At 49.2% G+C, this 19,611-nt stretch overlaps 1 protein-coding gene across 1 annotated transcript in view; it reads left to right on the top strand.

Moving 5' to 3' along the window:
* Positions 1-19,611, top strand: part of LOC116957306 (uncharacterized) — a 205,970-nt gene that overhangs the window by 9,401 nt on the left and 176,958 nt on the right. Inside the window, exons 3-7 of the mRNA XM_032979380.2 lie at positions 3,227-3,305; positions 13,099-13,200; positions 13,855-14,022; positions 15,318-15,419; positions 16,074-16,241. Coding sequence (XP_032835271.2) covers positions 3,242-3,305; positions 13,099-13,200; positions 13,855-14,022; positions 15,318-15,419; positions 16,074-16,241 — 604 coding nt within the window. The 5' untranslated portion in view covers positions 3,227-3,241. The remainder of the gene's footprint in view (positions 1-3,226; positions 3,306-13,098; positions 13,201-13,854; positions 14,023-15,317; positions 15,420-16,073; positions 16,242-19,611) is intronic.

Below are 19,611 nucleotides of genomic sequence, written 5' to 3'. Positions count from 1 at the left end.
ACACAATCCTCTTACCTTTGAGCTACTGTGGTGCTTGTGTTTTTTTTAGACCGCCTGTTGGGAAAGAAAACAAACTCTTTCCTTATTGTGCTAGACCAGTGGTTCTCAACGTGTTGGGTCCCCGGATCACCGGTGGCTTGCAACGTTTGGTCCGCTGTGGATGTGATGGAAATCGATCAAACGATCGTTCTTTATATTGTGTGTGTACCAATATTGGACTCTAGAGTAGCCTTCGGTTACACATCAGAGCGGAGATGGGAAGGTTGAATTAAGTTCATCATGCATACAGATGTAATGACCGATAAATTACCCCAAGCCAATATGCAGCCTAACGTCAATTTGAAAATGAACAACATTCTCCGATTGGAAGAAAGAGGCCTCCATGGTGATTGGTCGGGACACAGACTCTTAAAGGGATTGACGGTATAAGGTTTGAATGAGAAATTGGAAAACAGACTTTGTTAGAGGGGAAGAACAGGGATTGGCTAAAGGTAAAAAACGAGGACAATAGGGTTTGAGAAAGGGGGCTGAGGAATATGTAAGGGGAATAACACGAGGAGTGGAGACGTTTGTAGGAAGATACAAGCTGGAAGACGAGCACAAAGCCTAGGGTTCTTTTAATGTGGCAGTGTCCAAATGAAATTGGCTCTTACTACTTCGTCATCCAAGTCTTTACATGTATGTAAAGAAGCTCCATGGAGACATCCATTATCAGGGGAGTTGAGCTTTATTTCTCCAAACGTTTTTAAAGTTTGATCATAACTACTGCTACACTGATTATGGCTATCTTCAGCCCCGGTGGTTTGCACTGTTGATCTCGAATAGTTGGCCCCGATGTCGTCCACCTCTGGTCGTCGATTAGTCCGTGAGCAAGCGCGGAGACCGCGGGCCTCACTCCCCCTTTTATACCCGCTCGACCACACCCCCATCGGATAATGAGCCCCCAACTTAATTATCACACGGGTGACAGTGCCTTATTGCCACCTGTTTTCAACTATCTCAACTCGACCTGCCAGAACCTTCTATTATACAGTCCCCCTACACATACACACACAAATAGAGACGCACAAGCTCATCACGAATAGATTCATAGACTCATCACACATAGCCATAGAATCATCACACAGAGAATCCTAGACTCATCACGCAGAGACCCATAGACTCATCACCACACAGACACCCATAGACTCACCACACAGAGGCGCATAGATTGGCATAGACTGAGCTTGAGACATGTTCAGTCATAGGTGCAAGTGGAAGTAACTTTGAGGTACTGCCTTACCAACACTTACTCTGGAATGGTACATTCTACAAACAAAATGAAGGTACCCCTATGGGTTCTCCCTTATCACCAGTGGTAGCGAATGTTTTCATGGAGATATTTGAAACAGATGCCATCCTGACATCCACCCTACGTCCTTCCCTGTGGAAGAGATACGAAGATGACAGTTTCGTCATCTGGCCAGCCAGCACTGAACCATTTTTTCAACCACAAATTCTATACACCCATCCATCAAATTCACCATGGAAGTGTCAAATGATGGCAAGCTACTATTCCTGGATGTTTTGATCGGGAAGACGCCTGATGGCTCGTTGGGACATTCCATCTACAGGAAAGCCACCCACACGGATTCCTATCTAAAGCCTGACTCCCACCAACATTCGGCCCAGAAGAACTTCCTCATCAAAACACTACACCATAGGGCCCGCTGCATCTCTGACCAGTGCCACCTAGCCAGTGAACTGGAGCACGTACACCAAGCCCTCAAGATGAATGGATACTCAGGCAGCACAATACGCAAAGCTGTAGCCCCAACCATGGGGAGACAACCATCTGAGGACCCAATCAAAACCATCGCCTTGCCATATATAGCAGGTGTTACCAAAAAGATTTCCAAAATCTTAAACAAACACAAGATGCAGGTCTGATTCAATAAGTACACAGAATTTGTTATTTGATCCCATCTGTGAAAGATGTCATTCCTGACATGCAATACCCTGGTGTCTACAAACTAAGTTGCGTCTGCAGCAGCAGTTACATTGGGCAAACGAAACGACATGTCTCGGACTGTGTTCGCGAACACAAGGCAGATTTGAAACACGGCAGAATCAATACCTCTACAATGGCTGTTCCTTGTTATAACGTAGTGGGCTCGCACGATATTGTTTTTTTCCGAGACAAAGGTACTCTGCAAACCTTCGGGCTACCATCAAAGATTTGTGGATGAATCCATCCAGATATATAAACACAGTCAATTTCAGCCGAGAAGATGGATATGAGCTGAGCAATAATTGGAAGGACGTTATTAACCAAGCAAAGTCGTATCTTGCTGTGGTGCTTCCATTCGTCCCTACCATTTGGCTGTTATCTCCGACTCTCTTAGTTGCATTGCCCTGTTAGGTGCCTCTCCATTAACGGGCTGGGGTCTCACTAACATGGCCACCTCTGCTCCCTTAGCCTCAATGTATCGATGGTTCTGGCTGTGTGATGGGCTGTGTGTCTCACTGGCGCGACTACCGGTGCGGTGGTTCTCTTGCATGGACACGCTTGCCTCACAGCGCAGTTGGCAGCGCCGCAGCTTGTGTTACACATAGACGTGACATTAACTTACTAATCCCCCTAAACTCCCTGCCTAATATCTCCCATCAACATAGTGCTAATCTCCCATTAACACTGCTGTTGTGCGCATATGCGGGAATGATACTCTTATGCGGTGACAGAAGCTCATTTCATGCGAATCTATCTTTCCCTAATCTCCCCCATTTACACAACTGACGTGCTTGCATCTGGGGATGAATCCCTTTCCAGCTCAGACCCCGCTTGCTTGCCCATCACCACATGAATAACCTCTTGTTGTAACAGCTCTTTTGCTGGTTCAGCAGTTCAACTGCTGGATATTTTTTTCCACCTCAGGACGACCGCTTGTGTTGCGATCGAAACGACGTGATATATTATTTTTGTCTTATTTTATGTTTCTACCTACATGGCTTTACAGAACGAAGCATAGAGTATACATTCATTTACTTTACATAGTAATCCGTAGACATTCAGAAACCCATTGGTTCACACAGAGACCCACGCCAGCACAGACGCGTAGCTTTACGCAGGAGAAACCCTGCAAACTCGCATGGATTTATTCCCACGGCGACTCTCGAGGATTTCATAATGTTGACTCGCGTCGAAAGTGGAAACCCGGTTGACCCCTCATTTTTTTTCTAATCCCAGTGCCGTAACAAAGAAATGGACGGTGCCGCGGGTCGTTTGCTGGTGGTCTTCACTCTGTTCATGATGCACGAGAGAGGAGGTGAGTGGCTTTTTGTATCGTAGGAATTTTTTTGTCCCCAAGTTTCAATAAGGTATGAAAATAAGAATAGGTTTCAAAGACAATAGCATATACCATCAGAGCATGTTTAATAGAGGATGGGTGTCTGGAATTAATGTGGTTTAGGAAATGGTTCAATGCTGGGAGGCCATGTGGCCAGATGACGAAAGTGTCATCCACATATCTCTTCCATAGGGAAGGGCAAAGGGTGGATGTCTGGATGGCGTCTGATTCAAATTTCTCAATGAAAACATTGGCTATCACTGGTGACAAGGGGGAGCCCATAGGGGTATGCTAATTTTGTTTGTAGAAGGTACCATTCCAGGTAAAGTAAGTGTTGGTGAGGCAATGCCTAACCAGCGCAGGTACATTAGGGTTCAGTCCATGTTGGACCAAATCTTCAATTGTTGTTATGGTGTCAGGCACTGGGACCTTGGTAAACAGAGATACTACGAAGCTGACGAGGATATCGTCAGAAGACAGTACAGTGTCCTTGACCATAGAAACCAATTGGGTTGAGTTAAGTACTGCTGAGGCGGTCTTGCCAGTGAAGGGAAGCAGAGTGTCCGATAAAAAACGGACTAGTTTGTAGGTAGGGGAGTTGATAGTGGACACGATGGGTCGCAGTGGGGTACCTTCTTTATGGATCTTGGGAAGACCATAGAATCTGGGAGGTCTTGCAGCCGAGGATTTTAGGGAGGGAAGTTTGGATGGTTCGATTAGGGAAGTCGAACTAGTGATGATCTTGTTGTTTTTTATCGTTAGGCTGTTAGTAGGATCACTTTTAATTTTTGAGTAACTCCCATCATTCAGTAAGTCCTGGATTTTGTTGTTGTATGAGTTTTTATCCATAATGACAGTGGCATTGCCTTTGTCGGCCGAGAGGATGACTATATCATCCCTCTTTTTTAAATTAGCGAGTTCAGAGCGTTCGTTTTTGCTAATGTTGCTAATGGGTTTCTTAGCATTCTTAAGAATAGTGGCTATTTCAGCTCTCGCAACGTCTGCTTGGATGTGTCCTATGCCTTTGAGGGCTACATCGACATGAGAGATGATATCCTCTATGGTTATATGTTAGGGGTGACAGCGAAATTTAGTCCTTTAGCCAATACTGTTTTCAGATTGTCGGAAATCGGGATGTTACTCTGATTAATAACGACTTTGTTAACATCCAGTTTTGTGATGTGTGGTCCTGGGTTCTTCTTTGATAGGAGGTTGAATTTAGCGATCAGGTTAGCTTTGCATTTGACTGACAGTGCATCAGCAGAGGCAGTAGGCATGTTGTCAACGTGGTTCCAATCAGAAGGGGACATTTTTTGTGTAAACATTAAATGAGATTGTAGGAGAGTCCTGTCTAAACTATCGAGTTCAAATCGGAGTACTCTTATTCTCTCTGAGATTAGTGATAGGCTAGCATTAAACAGAATCCGTTTAGAGTTCGGTGAAGATACAGCAGCAGATGTGAGTGTGAAAGCGACGGGTATTACCTTGTTGTCGCGGCATCGTTTGAGGAAGGTTAGCGTCTCGATGAGATGTGACTTCTTATCTCGTTGTCTATTAAAAGCTCTAACAGGTGAAAATCCTCCCCGCAAAGGTCATTAATTCTAGATTTGAAGCTTTCATGACTGCAAGGATTCATACTCTTTGTTTTTTTTTAGTAAAGTCACTAGGTAAAATAAAATAAAACAACTGAATTAAATCACGACGTTTCGGAGGCAACATAAGCTTCCGTCTTCAGGTGGAACAGTCACAGAAGAATAGCTGTACCAAGTGGGGAGCTCTTGAGACGACCGGGATTATATACAGGTTAAGAGGGGGGGAGGAGCCAGGAAGGGACGTGGGTGGGTCCGGGAGGGCTAAGCTAAGCCGCCTTTAGTTATGCTGCAGGGGGTTCGGGGAGAGCGATGGCATGCTACATGGGAGCGAGTACAACCCCATTTTTGTTAGAAAGCAATGGAAATGGCTGTACAATTATAAGGCAGCTTACGTTTGACTTGGTTTATAACATCTTTCCAATGGTTGCTCAATTTGAAAAGATCCTCTCGGTTGAAGTTGTGTCTATGTTTGTATACCATAGGGCTCATTGCATTTCTGACCAACACCATCTGGCCAGTGAATTAAAACATGTACATCTGGCCCTCAAGAGGAACGGATACACTGACCGTACCATCCGCCAAGCTGTTTCTTCCACCATACAGAAACAACCACCTGATACTCCGATCAAAATCATCACGTTACCATACATAGCAGGCGTTACCAAAAAGATTTCCAAAATTCTAAACAAACAGAAGATCCAGGACCGGTTCAATATAGTTCACAACATCCGTGATCTGATCCCATCCGTAAAGGATGTCATTCCTGACTTACAGTACCCCGGTGTTTACAAATTGAGTTGTACCTGTGGCGACTGCTATATCAGGGAGACGAAATGACATTTCTGACCGAATCCGCGAGCACAAATCAGATTTGAAACACGGCAGAACGAATTATTTGGCCGTGGCTGATCATTGTTTCAACACAGCGGGTTCTCATGACATTGTTTACTCTGATACCAAAGTTCTCTGCAAACCTCCCAGTTATTACCAAAGATTTGTCCATGAAGCCATCCAGAAATACAAACAGACACAACTTCAACCGAGAGGATGGCTTCAAATTGAGCAACCATTGGAAAGATGTTATAAACCAAGTCAAACGTTAGCTGCCTTATAATTGTACAGCCATTTCCATTACTCTCAGTAGGTTGTATGTCAAACTTTAGCTGCCTTATAATTGTACAGCCATTTCTATTGCTTTCTAACAAAAATGGGGTTGTACTCGCTCCCGTGTAGCACGCCATCGCTCCACCTGAACCCCCTGCAGCATAACAAAAGGCGGCTTATCTTAGCCCTTCCCCCCACCCACGTCCCTTTCTGGCTCCTCCCGCCCTCTTAACCTGTATATAATCCCGGTCGTCTTAAGAGCTCCCCACTTGGTACAGCTATTCTGCTGTGACTGTTCCACCTGAAGACGGAAGCTTGTGTTGCCTTCGAAACGTCGTGATTTAATTTAGTTTTATTTTATTTTACCTAAGTGACTTTACCGAAAAAGAACAAAGAGTATCTCCCCTCTTCCCCTCGTTCTCTCTCTGATATCTCCTCGCTTGCTCCTCCCCCTTCCCCTGTCACCGTCCCACTCCCCCTCCATTTGGTGGGAATCCATCCCGTGACATCGCTTATATCACCACCACCTGCCGGAAAAAAGAAAACCAACTCCGGTTCTGCCTACCCCATGAACCAGTGACGACCGCCCTTACTGTAACCCCACCACAACCATACAATTCAATATAACGCAACAACATCAATTGAACGGTCTGCCCGGGTTTCCAGGCAGAGCCCCATAACAACCCGGACATCCACAGGCTGCAGATGACTGCGGCGGCTTCCTCTGTCGAGGCCCTCTCATCGCGGTCCCCGGTTTCGTGGCACCAGTGTTGCCTTGCATTGTGCTGCTGTCTCTCCAGCCCCCGTGATCTCCTGTCGTGCTGCCTCTCCATCAGGCCTCACATGGGGTGCTGTAGGTGACAAGGGAACACAGGGCACCGAACCCCCTGCCGGTCGGTGAGTGGTGGTTGGCAACCTTGGCCCGGTTAGGGGTGATGATGATGGCGGTGATGATGGTGGAGAGATGTATGGCTTAAGGCGAGTGGATTGCACAAACCATCGTCGCTTACTCCGTTGGACCTGGACGCACTGAGGTGGTAGTGCTTTAATGACCTGCCCTTTCTAGGGTCGGTGCAGTTTCGGTGAGAGGCTGACTGGCACCTGAGGACAGTGTAGCCATGCCTGGTTCCCGACTTTAAAGGGCTTGGCTGTCACTGTCCTCTCCCGAATCCGTACAATGCTCCCTTGGCTGGTGGCCAATGCGGCCTCGGCTGCTTGGCAGGCTTCCCTCAAATAAATTAGGGAGGCCTGTAGTGCCTTTAGGCACACGTTGGCTCTCTGGGGAATGTCCGTCAGCTGCGTCTCAATAGGTGGAACGGGATCTCGTCCGTACATCAGGAAAAACTTCAAGAACCCCGTCGCTGCGTGCCGGGGCCACCCTGTACATTGCCAAGACCAACGGGCTGCGGAGGTCCCAGTCGGAGTGGTTTTAATCCACTACTTGGGACAGCATGGCCGCTATGGTGCGGTTAAGCCGCTCCACCATCCCATTCGTCTGGGGATGATATGGAGATGTTCGGACCTTTTTCATGCCCAGGATAGAGCTGTGAGGAGAAATTCCTGCCTTGATGCGTGAGTAACCACTCCGGTGCCTCCTTATCAAGAACATAGCCCCCCACGAAGGCATCGGCAATGGTCTGCGCCATTTGGTCCGGGAGGGCCCCTCGCCATCGGCCACCTCGTGCAGTACTCGACTCTAACCAACAGGTATTTATTTTCCCATGGCATGACCGGTAGTAGTCCCAGGATGTCCAACGCAACAAATTCGTTGACCCTGGTCACCGTGATGGGCTGCAGGGCCCCCGGGTTACCAGCGGTGGTGGCTTCCGCCGTGCGCATTCGACGCAGGTAGCGACCCATCAGCAGTGCATGTCCATGACCAATTGTCGATGCAGCGACTCCGGAACCAGCCGGCATTGCTGGCGTCCTGCCGGGTCCAATCGCATGAGGAGGTCCTTCCATACGACGTACTCCTCCCCCTCTGCCTCCGCTGAGGCGCATAACGCTCGCAGGGGGGCCTCCTCCTGCTGTAGACATCTCCAATCGTCCAAGGTCAGCCCCAGATCGTAGTCGGTCAGCTGGACCTCACCCTGTGCACCCTCTGTCATGTGTACAGGAGCGATGACCGTTCCCTCCGGCCTCGCCTCATTGCAGGGTGCCGCGCTTGTGGTGCACGCACAAGGGCCCTGGGGCACCAGCCGGGCAAATGCGTCCACGTTGGCGTGTCTGGTCCCCTTGCGATGCACCACTTGGTACCTGCACTCTTGCAGGTGCTCTATCCACCTGGCCAGCTGGCCCAAAGGCTGGTCGATACGGAGCAAATACTGCAAGGCCACGTGGTCAGTGCGGACTGTAAATTTGCGACCATACAGGTAGGGTCAAAATTGCTGCACGAAGTGGACGACTGCCAAGAGCTCCCTATGTGTGACGCAGTAGTACTGCTCCGCTGATAACAGCACGCGACAGCCAAAGGTGATAACCACCTCCCGACCCTGCTGGATTTGTGGGAATATGCTGCCAATGCCCACATCCCTGGAGTCCATGTCCAGGATAAATGGGGAGGCCAAAATCCAGAAAGGCCAATGGTGGTGCATCTGTCAGACGCAAGCGCAGCTGCTAGAATACCTACTCCTCCAGAGGTCCCCAATAAAACCTCTGGTTCTTCGCTGTCAACACGTACAAGGGCTTTGCAATGGTTGTGAAGTTGGGTACGAATCGCGGTAGTAGGACACAGAGCCCACAAACCTGCGTACATCTGGAACCATCGTGGGAACAGCCCAGGCCCTCATGCAGGCCGTCTTTTCCGGGTCTGTAGCCACTCCAGACTCACTGATGACGTGGCCCAAGTAGCGTACCGACGACTGCATAAGGTGGCACTTCGACGGCTTGAGCTTCAAGTTCGCGTTCCAGAACCGCAGGAATACCTGACGTAATTGGCCAATGTGTTAATCGAATGATCGGCTGAAGACAACAACGTCGTCCAGGTAGGTTAGGCACGTTTCCCATTGGAGGCCTGCTAAGGCCAACTCTATTAAGCGTTGGAACATCGCTGGTGCAGTCTGGAGGCCCATAGGCAGGCAATTGAACTAGAACAGGCCCTGTGGTGTCCGGAACACTGTTTTAGACCGGAAGTTCGCGTCTAGTGGGACCTGCCAGAAACTGGACAATAAATCCAGCGTACTGAAAATTTTTGCTCCTACCAGTGCATCAAGTGAGTCGTCAATACGTGGTAGGGGATATGCATCGGCAAGCGTGATGGCATTGAGGCGGCGGAAGTCCACGCAGAATCTCAGTGACCCATCTGACTTCTTGACTAGGACCACCGGTGCGCCCAGGGACTCGAGGCTGAGGAAACCATATCGGACAGCAGCATCTCCTGCACCGCTTGTTGAATGTGCCCTTTTTCCATTGAGCTCATTCTATGTGTTTTGGTGCAGGGGTGCAGCGTCTCCCGTGTTGATATTGTGCTGCAACAGATGTGTGCATCCTAGGTTGAATGGTCCCCGGCTGAACACGTCAGAGAACTCTTGCAGTAATGAGTGCAGCCGGTGCTTCTGGTGGGGCTGCAAATCCGGCTCAGGCCCCGCCAGCTGGTCCATCCACGAGTCGTCCCCTCTATCCTCGGACTGGCTAATGCTTCCCAGAAGCTCTCGCTTCGTCCCGGGGGCTCCTAGTGACAAGGGACTAATGTGGGCCAGAACCATTCCCGCCTGCACCGTCGCTGCTCTGTTGGAGGTGTTCAGCACTTGAATGAACAGATGCTGGTTCCCCTGGACAATAGTTTCAGCCCCCACCAGTGCATGGCGATCCATGGTGGCTTGTGCCTAAGACACCAGGATGGGTGAGTCTGGCCGGGCTGTCACGAGGGAGGACCAATATCGTAGCGGTATCAGCATCTGGGCTGCTGGGGGAATGGAGACAGACTCACTGACCAGAGCCTTCAGGAAATTGAGATGTGTTCCCTGGACTTCTACCCGCCCATTGGCCAGATCGATTTTCATAGACATTCGCCTCAATGTCCATCCCCATCAGGCAGGTTACAGGCAGCGTTGCAGAGACAAGGATGGGTCCTGCTATCGAAAGCTGCCCAATCCGTAACTTCCAATCTAGACTGTATCGGGGCTTCAACCTGGCCCAGGAAGCCCATACTCCCTCCATTTGCTGCGATGAGCGTCATCTTGATGGGGACTAAAGGCCGGTTTTTATGCGACAACATCTCATGCATGGTGCTCGAGATGACCATGGCCGATGCCGCTGTTTCAACCAAGATGCGTGCTGACACTCCCGCGATTGCACTGACCAGGACCAAGATTCCCGACGCGGCCGCTACCACCCGTCTTGCCAGCTTCCTCCATTGTGTGGCTGAGTCTGGCTACTGACCAGGTGGCAGCTCACTATCCTGCGGTGCATGGCGAGGTGACGGGGGATGGATGTGAACGGGCCGAAGATGGGGTTCCCTCCTTTGAAGTGTGTCGCAGCGGGGTGAATGCGCTCTTGTTACGTGGGGTGGGCTCCCCATGTGGTGCGAAGTGCCCCCCCTTTGTGACGTGGGATGGGCCCCCCTTGTGGTGTGAGGCGGCCCCCCATTGTAGTGGGGATTGGGGGGTGGGCCTTTCCATGAGCCCATCCCTTCTCCCCTCCCCTTTCTCGCAGGGGCGTGGGCCCCCTTTATAATGTGGTCCCCTCGGTACTGTCTCGCTCCGCCGCATTGCGAGGATGAGGCGGTGTGCAAAACTGCTCCACAGCACATCAGTAATTGCGTGTGCTGCCTCAGCCCCGGGGCTGTTGCCCCTGGCGACTCGCCAGCATTGCAGGTAATAAGTGACATCGCCCACGGCCGTGACATCACTCGCGGCCGCGACGTCACCCCCGGCCGCGAGGCCACTTCCGGCCGCGACGTCACGTCCGCCCATGATTCGATCCCCAGCTCCGTCGCAATCCCTGGCCCCGGCGCGATCCCCGGCCCGATCCCCTTCCCCCGACCAGGACGGTGGAGCCCGGGATTGCTGGCCCGGCCGACCGGCCGGATGGGACAGAGTCACTCACCTGGTTCCTGTCGGTGTTCAGCCCCGGCGGGTTCCAGCTGCCTCCAGCTCCGTGCGGCACCCCATCGCCACATGCCCCTCTCGACCACAATGGTGGCAGATCCATGGGGTGTTTTGTCAGGGTGGTTTGGCGCGGTGTTGTAGAAATGGCTGCCAGCGGCGCGGCGGTCGATCGCGCCCCTGGTCTCTCTCCTCTGCCAGCCCCCGGATCGCCGTGTAGACCTCCTGCAGCGATGGCTCCGGCTCAGACGCTGGAGGTCCGTTCCCAGCTGCCACGTAGGCAGCCTGCGGCAACGGTGCAGGTTCGGCGGTTGGCGTCGCTGGTTCCGGTAGCGCCGCGGTAATGGCCCGGCTGCTCCCCCCCCCACCGCGCCAGCCACCTGGCCCACGGGTAGCGCCCGGCCCATGACCTGTTCATGGGCTTGTAGGATCCGGGCGGCCCACAGCGAGGCACATTCCTCCGGTGTCACCACCGGCATTACAACGCTGGCGCGGCAAGCGTAGGGGATGAGGTGCTCGACCACGAGGTTCTCGAGCGCCTCGTCAGCCAGGCGAGGGAAAGCCCTCGCCATCATGAACAGCGCACCACTATAGGCTAAAGGGGACTCTCTAGCCCCCGCTGGTGGTCCTGGAACCGTCTAAAGGCGGCCTCAGCAGGGCAGTATATCTCCCCCAAAGCCTCGTAGGCCGCCTGTAGCGTGGTCTTGCTGTGCTTGGGAAGGGAGGTGTAAGAGGTGAGCGCATTGTCGTCCAGGACGGATGGCAATGCTCGTAGCGCCTCTTCATCCGACCATTCGAGAGGGTGGAAGGTAGCCTCGAATCGGCGGACGAACGCCTCCCTATCACCTCCCTCGGTCACGAATTTCTCGGCGGGCCCAGCCGGTGAGCCCGTCCTGCCAACTGCTCCCCCCGTTGGGTGTTTAGCCCTGGCGGCTTTGGCTGGAGCGGCGGCGGCTGGCATGACGAGGCTGGTTCCGGCTCATCCCCGGCTGGCTGGTCAGCCTCCGGGTCCCGTGGCGCCTCCGCCCATAGTACGAGTAGAACAGGGGGTCCCGGCACCGGCGGGCACCCCATAGGGAGCCGCCGCAGTAGCTCCTGGAGTGCCCTCTCCACGCACGCCATGCAGACCTCCATGGGGTCCTCCATGGGGGTCCGGGCCCCCTGCTGCTGCTCCTGGTAGCAGACCCCCTTGTTGCCCTGGATGTGGAGGATCTCTGGCCTCTGCTCCCTCTTCTGTTGGTTTTCTTCTGCGGAGGTTCTTCCTTGTAGCCATTGTTGATCCAACCACTGCCACCAGGTGTAAAGGAGAGCCGACACAAGGTTGCAGGGGGTTCGTCTTTTATTCCTTCCGTCAGTCCACACTTGTCCCAAGCCTTCTCAATCTCGTTCCCGCCAAGATCTCCCTTACTCCCGCCCATTCTCTCTTATATCGCCTCGCTTACTCCTTCCCCTGTCACCATCCCACTCCCCCTCCTTTCGGTGGGAATCCTTCCCCTGAAATCCCTTACATATAATAATTTACTTGTGCAGCAGCTTTGCTGGTGCCTTGCTTTCGTGACTGCTGGTGGAACAAGACTCCACTTGAGGGAGCTCTTGGAAGCCCCTCGAGATTGGAGGGTGTTTATTTTACTCCCCCACATTGAATAATTGATTGGGACGAATAAATGTGCATATAGAAACCATAATCGTCCTCCCCGCTGCATGAAACTTGTGGTGGACCCCCTTTTTACTGACATGCATGCTATTGAGCTGAATTATATTTGCTGGGGTGCTGCTGTACTTTATTGTAACGATTTTTCTTATTGGTTACCCAGATCACTCACGCAAATTATACCCCCTTGCTCTCAACGAGTTCTCACTGGTTAGACAAAATAAACTTGATTACAGCGGCGATGGAGCACCGGTGCAGGGAGATTGAATGGAAGTGGTGACCTCTGGATTGTAAGTCCAGTGTGCCAACCGTTGCACCATGGCATCATCCCATGCATAAATACAATAATCCCTCACACTGTGTTTGTTTTATTTCTACAGCTGCTAGCTCGTGCTATGTTGGCAGCAATGATTTTGGACAGCAAGAAACACCGACGACTTGCGCAGCAGGAATGGATGCTTGTGTGACTTTTAAAATCACAGGTAAGTTGAAATTTTGAAAACGTCTTAACAGAGACAACCGCACATTTAATCAACAACCAATCTTAATTAACTGCTGGATGACGGCCTCTCCAAACCGGCTGCCTATCTCTGGTGATTTTGCATTACAATAATCCACCGAGCACTTGAACATGCTCAGATCATGTCGCTCCACTTGGTGAACGTGTTCCATCCCTTGGCTGCCACTCCATTGTCCTCGACCATCCCCCATCACTCCTTTTAACCCACGACTTGTCCTGGCCAAGCCCACTTGCTTTTCTAAGCAAAGAATGACGACTAGAAATTGCGCATTTAAGCGTGGAGAGATGCATTGCTTGCAATTGCACCGAGACCCAGAAAGAGGCACGTGCGTGGATTAGAGAACAGACTGCAGGTTGGAGACATTACGACACAAGTGGCCTTCGGCAGCAACAGAGGCGGTCGAGAAAAACCGAGTGACAGCCAAGGAACGAACTTGTTTGTGAGGATGTACACAGAGCAGATGGAGCGATGAGATCTGCTCACGTGCAGGGTGGATTGTTGCATAACACAACCTTGAGAGGTGGCGGTGTTTTGATGAAGAGTTCATCTGACAGTCTATAGACCTCTGCGTGCGATGACAAGAGATTGTTAAATTTCTCTTTTTTTCTATTTTAGCTGGCGCTACAACGGGCACTGGATATGCGTGCACCAGTCAACAGAACTGCCAGAATACCGCTGTGAACAAGGCCTATCTCGAAGGTCAAATGCAGCTCCTAGGTTTAACCGCAACAGCAGGAAACATGGTGTGCTGCACAGGGAACAACTGCAATCGCCAAACGTCAGGTGAGCAAAACTTTCCACGTACGGGCAGACCTCGCCAAACGCGAGGTGGTTACGTCCCTGGAAAATGTCGCTTTGCGTTAATCCGCCTTCGACAATATAATGGACTTTGTGCGAAAAATAGGATTGTATTCCTGGGGCCGATTTGATCACCCCCTCCCTCATTGTGTAACTAATTCTAAACGAATTCTGAAGTGGAACCCCGACCCAACCCTCACAATTTCCACCCTTGTTATTGCATTAAAGGATGCTAAGTCTCTTCTCCATTTCTTGTGTGTGTACACTCTTTATTTGTCAATATCATCTCGATAAAAAAACGCCGCCTCCATTACTCTTCACGAACTGCGGCGCTCTTGCCCAACACTCGCCCCTAAATTAGTTACTTGAACGTTAAGGAGTCGCCAACTGGACGCCTAGATGCATGCGGTAATTTGTGTTAACATTTGCGATGTGCCATTGTGCCTAAGAGTGAGTGCGTTACATCATCACAATAAAACATAACATACATTGTAATTCAATCGTTCACAAAGTAGATTTATTCCTAACTTCCAACAGAGGCAGCACTCTCTCGGAATACTTTATGAAGCGGAGATGTGAATGTTAGCCGTGTTAAACTGCGTAGAACCAAAAACATCACATGCATGTACCGGAAAGCAGAACTCATGAGCTAAACCGTACATATATCGCCAAAGCAGTTGTTCAATCGAGCCGCGTTGGGCATGGTGTTCCTGTAATTTCAAACGCCAGACGTATGATTTTAAAGGAAAATTTACAGGTGCAGCATCTCTGCATTGTCTTACTCACGAAACTGCTGGTGGAACGAGACTCCACTCGAGTGAGCTCTTGGGAGCCCACCGAGAGTGAAGGGTGTTTGGTTTACTGTCCCACACTGACGAATTGATTTGTAAGAAGAAATGCGAAGATCCAAACCTTACCCCACCTCTCCGCTACATGCGACTTGTTATTTGCCTCATTGTGGTGGACCCCGTTTTTCCTGACATGCGTGCTATTGAGCTGATTTATATTTGCTGGGGTGCTGCTGTACTTTATTGTAACGATTTTTCTTTTTGGTTACCCAGATCACTCACGCAAATTATACCCCCTTGCTCTCAATGAGTTCTCACTGGTTAGACAAAATAAACTTGATTACAGCGGCGATGGAGCGCCGGTGCAGGGAGATTGAATGGAAGTGGTGACCTCTGGATTGTAAGTCCAGTGTGCCAACCGTTGCACCATGGCATCATCCCATGCATAAATACAATAATCCCTCACACTGTGTTTATGTTTTATTTCTACAGCTGCTAGCTCGTGCTATGTTGGCAGCAATGATTTTGGACAGCAAGAAACACCGAAGACTTGCGCAGCAGGAATGGATGCTTGTGTCACTTTTAAAATCACAGGTAAGTTGAAATTTTGAAAACGTCTTAACAGAGACAACCGCACATTTAATCAACAACCAATCTTAATTAACTGCTGGATGACGGCCTCTCCAAACCGGCTGCCTATCTCTGGTGATTTTGTGTTACAATAATCCACCGAGCACTTGAACATGCTCAGATCATGTCGCTCCACTTGGTGAACGTGTTCCATCCCTTGGCTGCCACTCCATTGTCCTCGACCATCCCCCATCACTCCTTTAAAAGCACGACTTGTCCTGGCCAAACCCACTTGCTTTTCTAAGCAAAGAATGACGACTAGAAATTGCACATTTAAGCGTGGAGAGATGCATTGCTTGCAATTGCACCGAGACCCAGAAAGCGGCACGTGCGTGGATTAGAGAACAGACTGCAGGTTGGAGACATTAGGACACAAGTGGCCTTCGGCAGCAACAGAGGCGGTCGAGAAAAACCGAGTGGCAGCCAAGGAACGAACTTGTTTGTGAGGATGTACACAGAGCAGATGGAGCGATGAGATCTGCTCACGTGCAGGGTGGATTGTTGCATAACACAACCTTGAGAGGTGGCGGTGTTTTTATGAAGAGTTCATCTGACAGTCAATAGACCTCTGCGGGTGATGACAAGAGATTGTTAAATTTCTCTTTTTTTCTATTTTAGCTGGCGCTACAACGGGCACTGGATATGCGTGCACCAGTCAACAGAAGTGCCAGAATACCGCTGTGAACAAGGCCTATCTCGAAGGTCAAATGCAGCTCCAAGGTTTAACCGCAACAGCAGGAAACATGGTGTGCTGCACAGAGAACAACTGCAATCGCCAAACGTCAGGTGAGCAAAACTTTCCACGTACGGGCAGACCTCGCCAAACGCGAGGTGGTTACGTCCCTGGAAAATGTCGCTTTGCGTTAATCCTCCTTCGACAATATAATGGACTTTGTGCGAAAAATAGGATTGTATTCCTGGGGCCGATTTGATCACCCCCTCCCTCATTGTGTAACTAATTCTACACGAATTCTGAAGCGGAACCCCGACCCAACCCTCACAATTTCCACCCTTGTTATTGCATTAAAGGATGCTAAGTCTCTTCTCCATTTCTTGTGTGTGTACACTCTTTATTTGTCAATATCATCTCGATAAAAAACGCCGCCTCCATTACTCTTCACGAACTGCGGCGCTCTTGCCCAACACTCGCCCCTAAATCAGTTACTTGAACGTTAAGGAGTCGCCAACTGGACGCCTAGATGCATGCGGTAATTTGTGTTAACATTTGCGATGTGCCATTGTGCCTAAGAGTGAGTGCGTTACATCATCACAATAAAACATAACATACATTGTAATTCAATCGTTCTCAAAGTAGATTTATTCCTAACTTCCAACAGAGGCAGCACTCTCTCGGAATACTTTATGAAGCGGAGATGTGAATGTTAGCCGTGTTAAACTGCGTAGAACCAAAAACATCACATGCATGTACCGGAAAGCAGAACTCATGAGCTAAACCGTACATATATAGCCAAAGCAGTTGTTCAATCGAGCCGCGTTGGGCATGGTGTTCCTGTAATTTCAAACTCCAGACGTATGACTTTAAAGGAAAATTTACAGGTGCAGCATCTCTGCATTGTCTTGCTCACGAAACTGCTGGTGGAACGAGACTCCACTCGAGTGAGCTCTTGGGAGCCCACCGAGAGTGAAAGGTGTTTGGTTTACTGTCCCACACTGACGAATTGATTTGTAAGAAGAAATGCGAAGATCCAAACCTTACCCCACCTCTCCGCTACATGCGACTTGTTATTTGCCTCATTGTGGTGGACCCCGTTTTTCCTGACATGCGTGCTATTGAGCTGATTTATATTTGCTGGGGTGCTGCTGTACTTTATTGTAACGATTTTTCTTATTGGTTACCCAGATCACTCACGCAAATTATACCCCCTTGCTCTCAATGAGTTCTCACTGAATTTTGATTTAAAGCTTTCGTGACTGCAGTAATTCATATTCTTAGTTTTTTCGGTAAAGTCACGTTGAAGAGAAACAACAAAATAACAAAATATATATAAAACAATAAAAAATTCTCACGACGTTTCGACCATAACTCAAACGGTCATCATCAGTTGTGTCGGTTTGCATAAATTTATTTTGAAAACGGCATATTTATTTATTTATATATATATAAAAATATAACGTTTGCGTCACGCGCAACGATTGGCAGTTTGCCCAGGACTAGTCCATCTATTTTTTTTGAAAAGAGGAGGGGGGAGACGAAATTTGTTTTTATGTATGCTGTCTGAAAGCCACTGTAAGCGTGAACAATCAATCAAGAACTGAAATGATTTATCAAATCTTTCCAATGATTGCTAAGATAGAATCCATCTTCTCGGTTGAAATTGTCTCTGTGCTTGTATATGTGGATAGCCTCATGAACGAATCTCTCATGGAAGCCAGATGGCTTACAAAGAACCTCCGTCTTGGAAAAGTCAATGGCATGTGAGCCCAATGCATATCCGACCAGGAACACATAAGCAGTGAACTCAAGCACGTACACCAAGCTCTTAGGGCTAATGGTTACTCCGACTATACAATCCGCAAAGCTATCACTCAAACCATGAAGAAGAACCCTCTTGAGGAGCCTTTCAAAACCATCACTTTACCCTACATTGCTGGGATCACAAAAAAGATCTCCAAAATCTTGAATAAACACAAGATCCAGGTCCGTTTCAACACATTACATAAAATCCGTGATCTGGTTCCGTCTGTAAAAGATGTGATTCCGGACATACAATACCCTGGTGTCTACAAACTAAGTTGCCTCTGTGGTAGTAGTTACATTGGAGAAACCAAACGCCATGTCTCGGACCGCATTCGTGAACATAAAGCAGACCTTAAACACGGTAGGACCAACACCTCGGCCGTAGCAGATCATTGTTCTAATTCAGTAGGCTCACATGCCATTGACTTTTCCAAGACGGAGGTTCTTTGTAAGCCATCTGGCTTCCATGAGAGATTCGTTCATGAGGCTATCCACATATACAAGCACAGAGACAATTTCAACCGAGAAGATGGATTCTATCTTAGCAATCATTGGAAAGATTTGATAAATCATTTCAGTTCTTGATTGATTGTTCACGCTTACAGTGGCTTTCAGACAGCATACATAAAAACAAATTTCGTCTCCCCCCTCCTCTTTTCAAAAAAAAAAAATAGATGGACTAGTCCTGGGCAAACTGCCAATCGTTGCGCGTGACGCAAACGTTATATTTTTTTTATATAAATAAATATGCCGTTTTCAAAATAAATTTATGCAAACCGACACACCTGATGATGACCGTTTGAGTTATGGTCGAAACGTCGTGAGAATTTTTTATTGTTTTATATATATTTTGTTATTTTGTTGTTTCTCTTCAACGTGACTTTACCGAAAAAACTAAGAATATGAGTTCTCACTGGTTAGACAAAATAAACTTGATTACAGCGGCGATGGAGCACCGGTGCAGGGAGATTGAATGGAACTGGTGACCTCTGGATTGCAAGTCCAGTGTGCCAACAGTTATACCATGGCATCATGTAGTTGTCTTTTTACTCCCAACATCTTCCCTACTTCCGTGATTACTTCGGCTGTGAAGTGGCTTCCTTTGTCTGAATCGATTGTTGACGGTAGGCCCCACCTACTGAATATTTGGTTGATCAGTAGGACAGCTGTCGTCTCCGCGGTGTTGTTGGGTGCTGATAAACCCTCTATCCATTTGGAGAATGCACAGGTCACAGTCAGCATGTACTCATTTCCTTTGGTTGATCGGTTGACAGGTCCTATCCAGTCGATTTGTAGGTTGGACCAAGGATAGTCTGTTCCCCTCCTCTGTAGGGGTGCCCTATGCTGTGAGGCCGTTGGCTGGTACTTACAACACACGAGGCAGTTGGACACATGGTTGTGTATGTCTTCACCCATTTTAGGCCAGTAGGCCACCTGCCGCAGCATCTGTCCTGTGTTCATCTCGCATCGGTGGCCGCTGCATGGTTAGTCGTGGGCGTGTTTTAACATTATTTCTCGATATTGTGAGGGGACTACCCATCTAGTTTTACCGTCTCTTTCGTTCGTATATACCAGTAGCCCTTTCCGCATTGAGAACCTTTTGATTTGATTATGCATGGTCTCGAGCTCTTTGTTGTCGTTCAGATTGTCGGTAGTGATTGGTTTTCCTGTTGGATC

The sequence above is a fragment of the Petromyzon marinus genome, chromosome 72 (assembly GCF_048934315.1).
Source record: "Petromyzon marinus isolate PM22_M1 ecotype Great Lakes invasive population chromosome 72, UKy_Petmar_22M1.pri1.0, whole genome shotgun sequence".
Taxonomy (NCBI): domain Eukaryota; kingdom Metazoa; phylum Chordata; class Hyperoartia; order Petromyzontiformes; family Petromyzontidae; genus Petromyzon; species Petromyzon marinus.
Note: the sequence above shows the minus strand (reverse complement) of the source record. Positions and strands in the feature narration are given on the sequence as shown.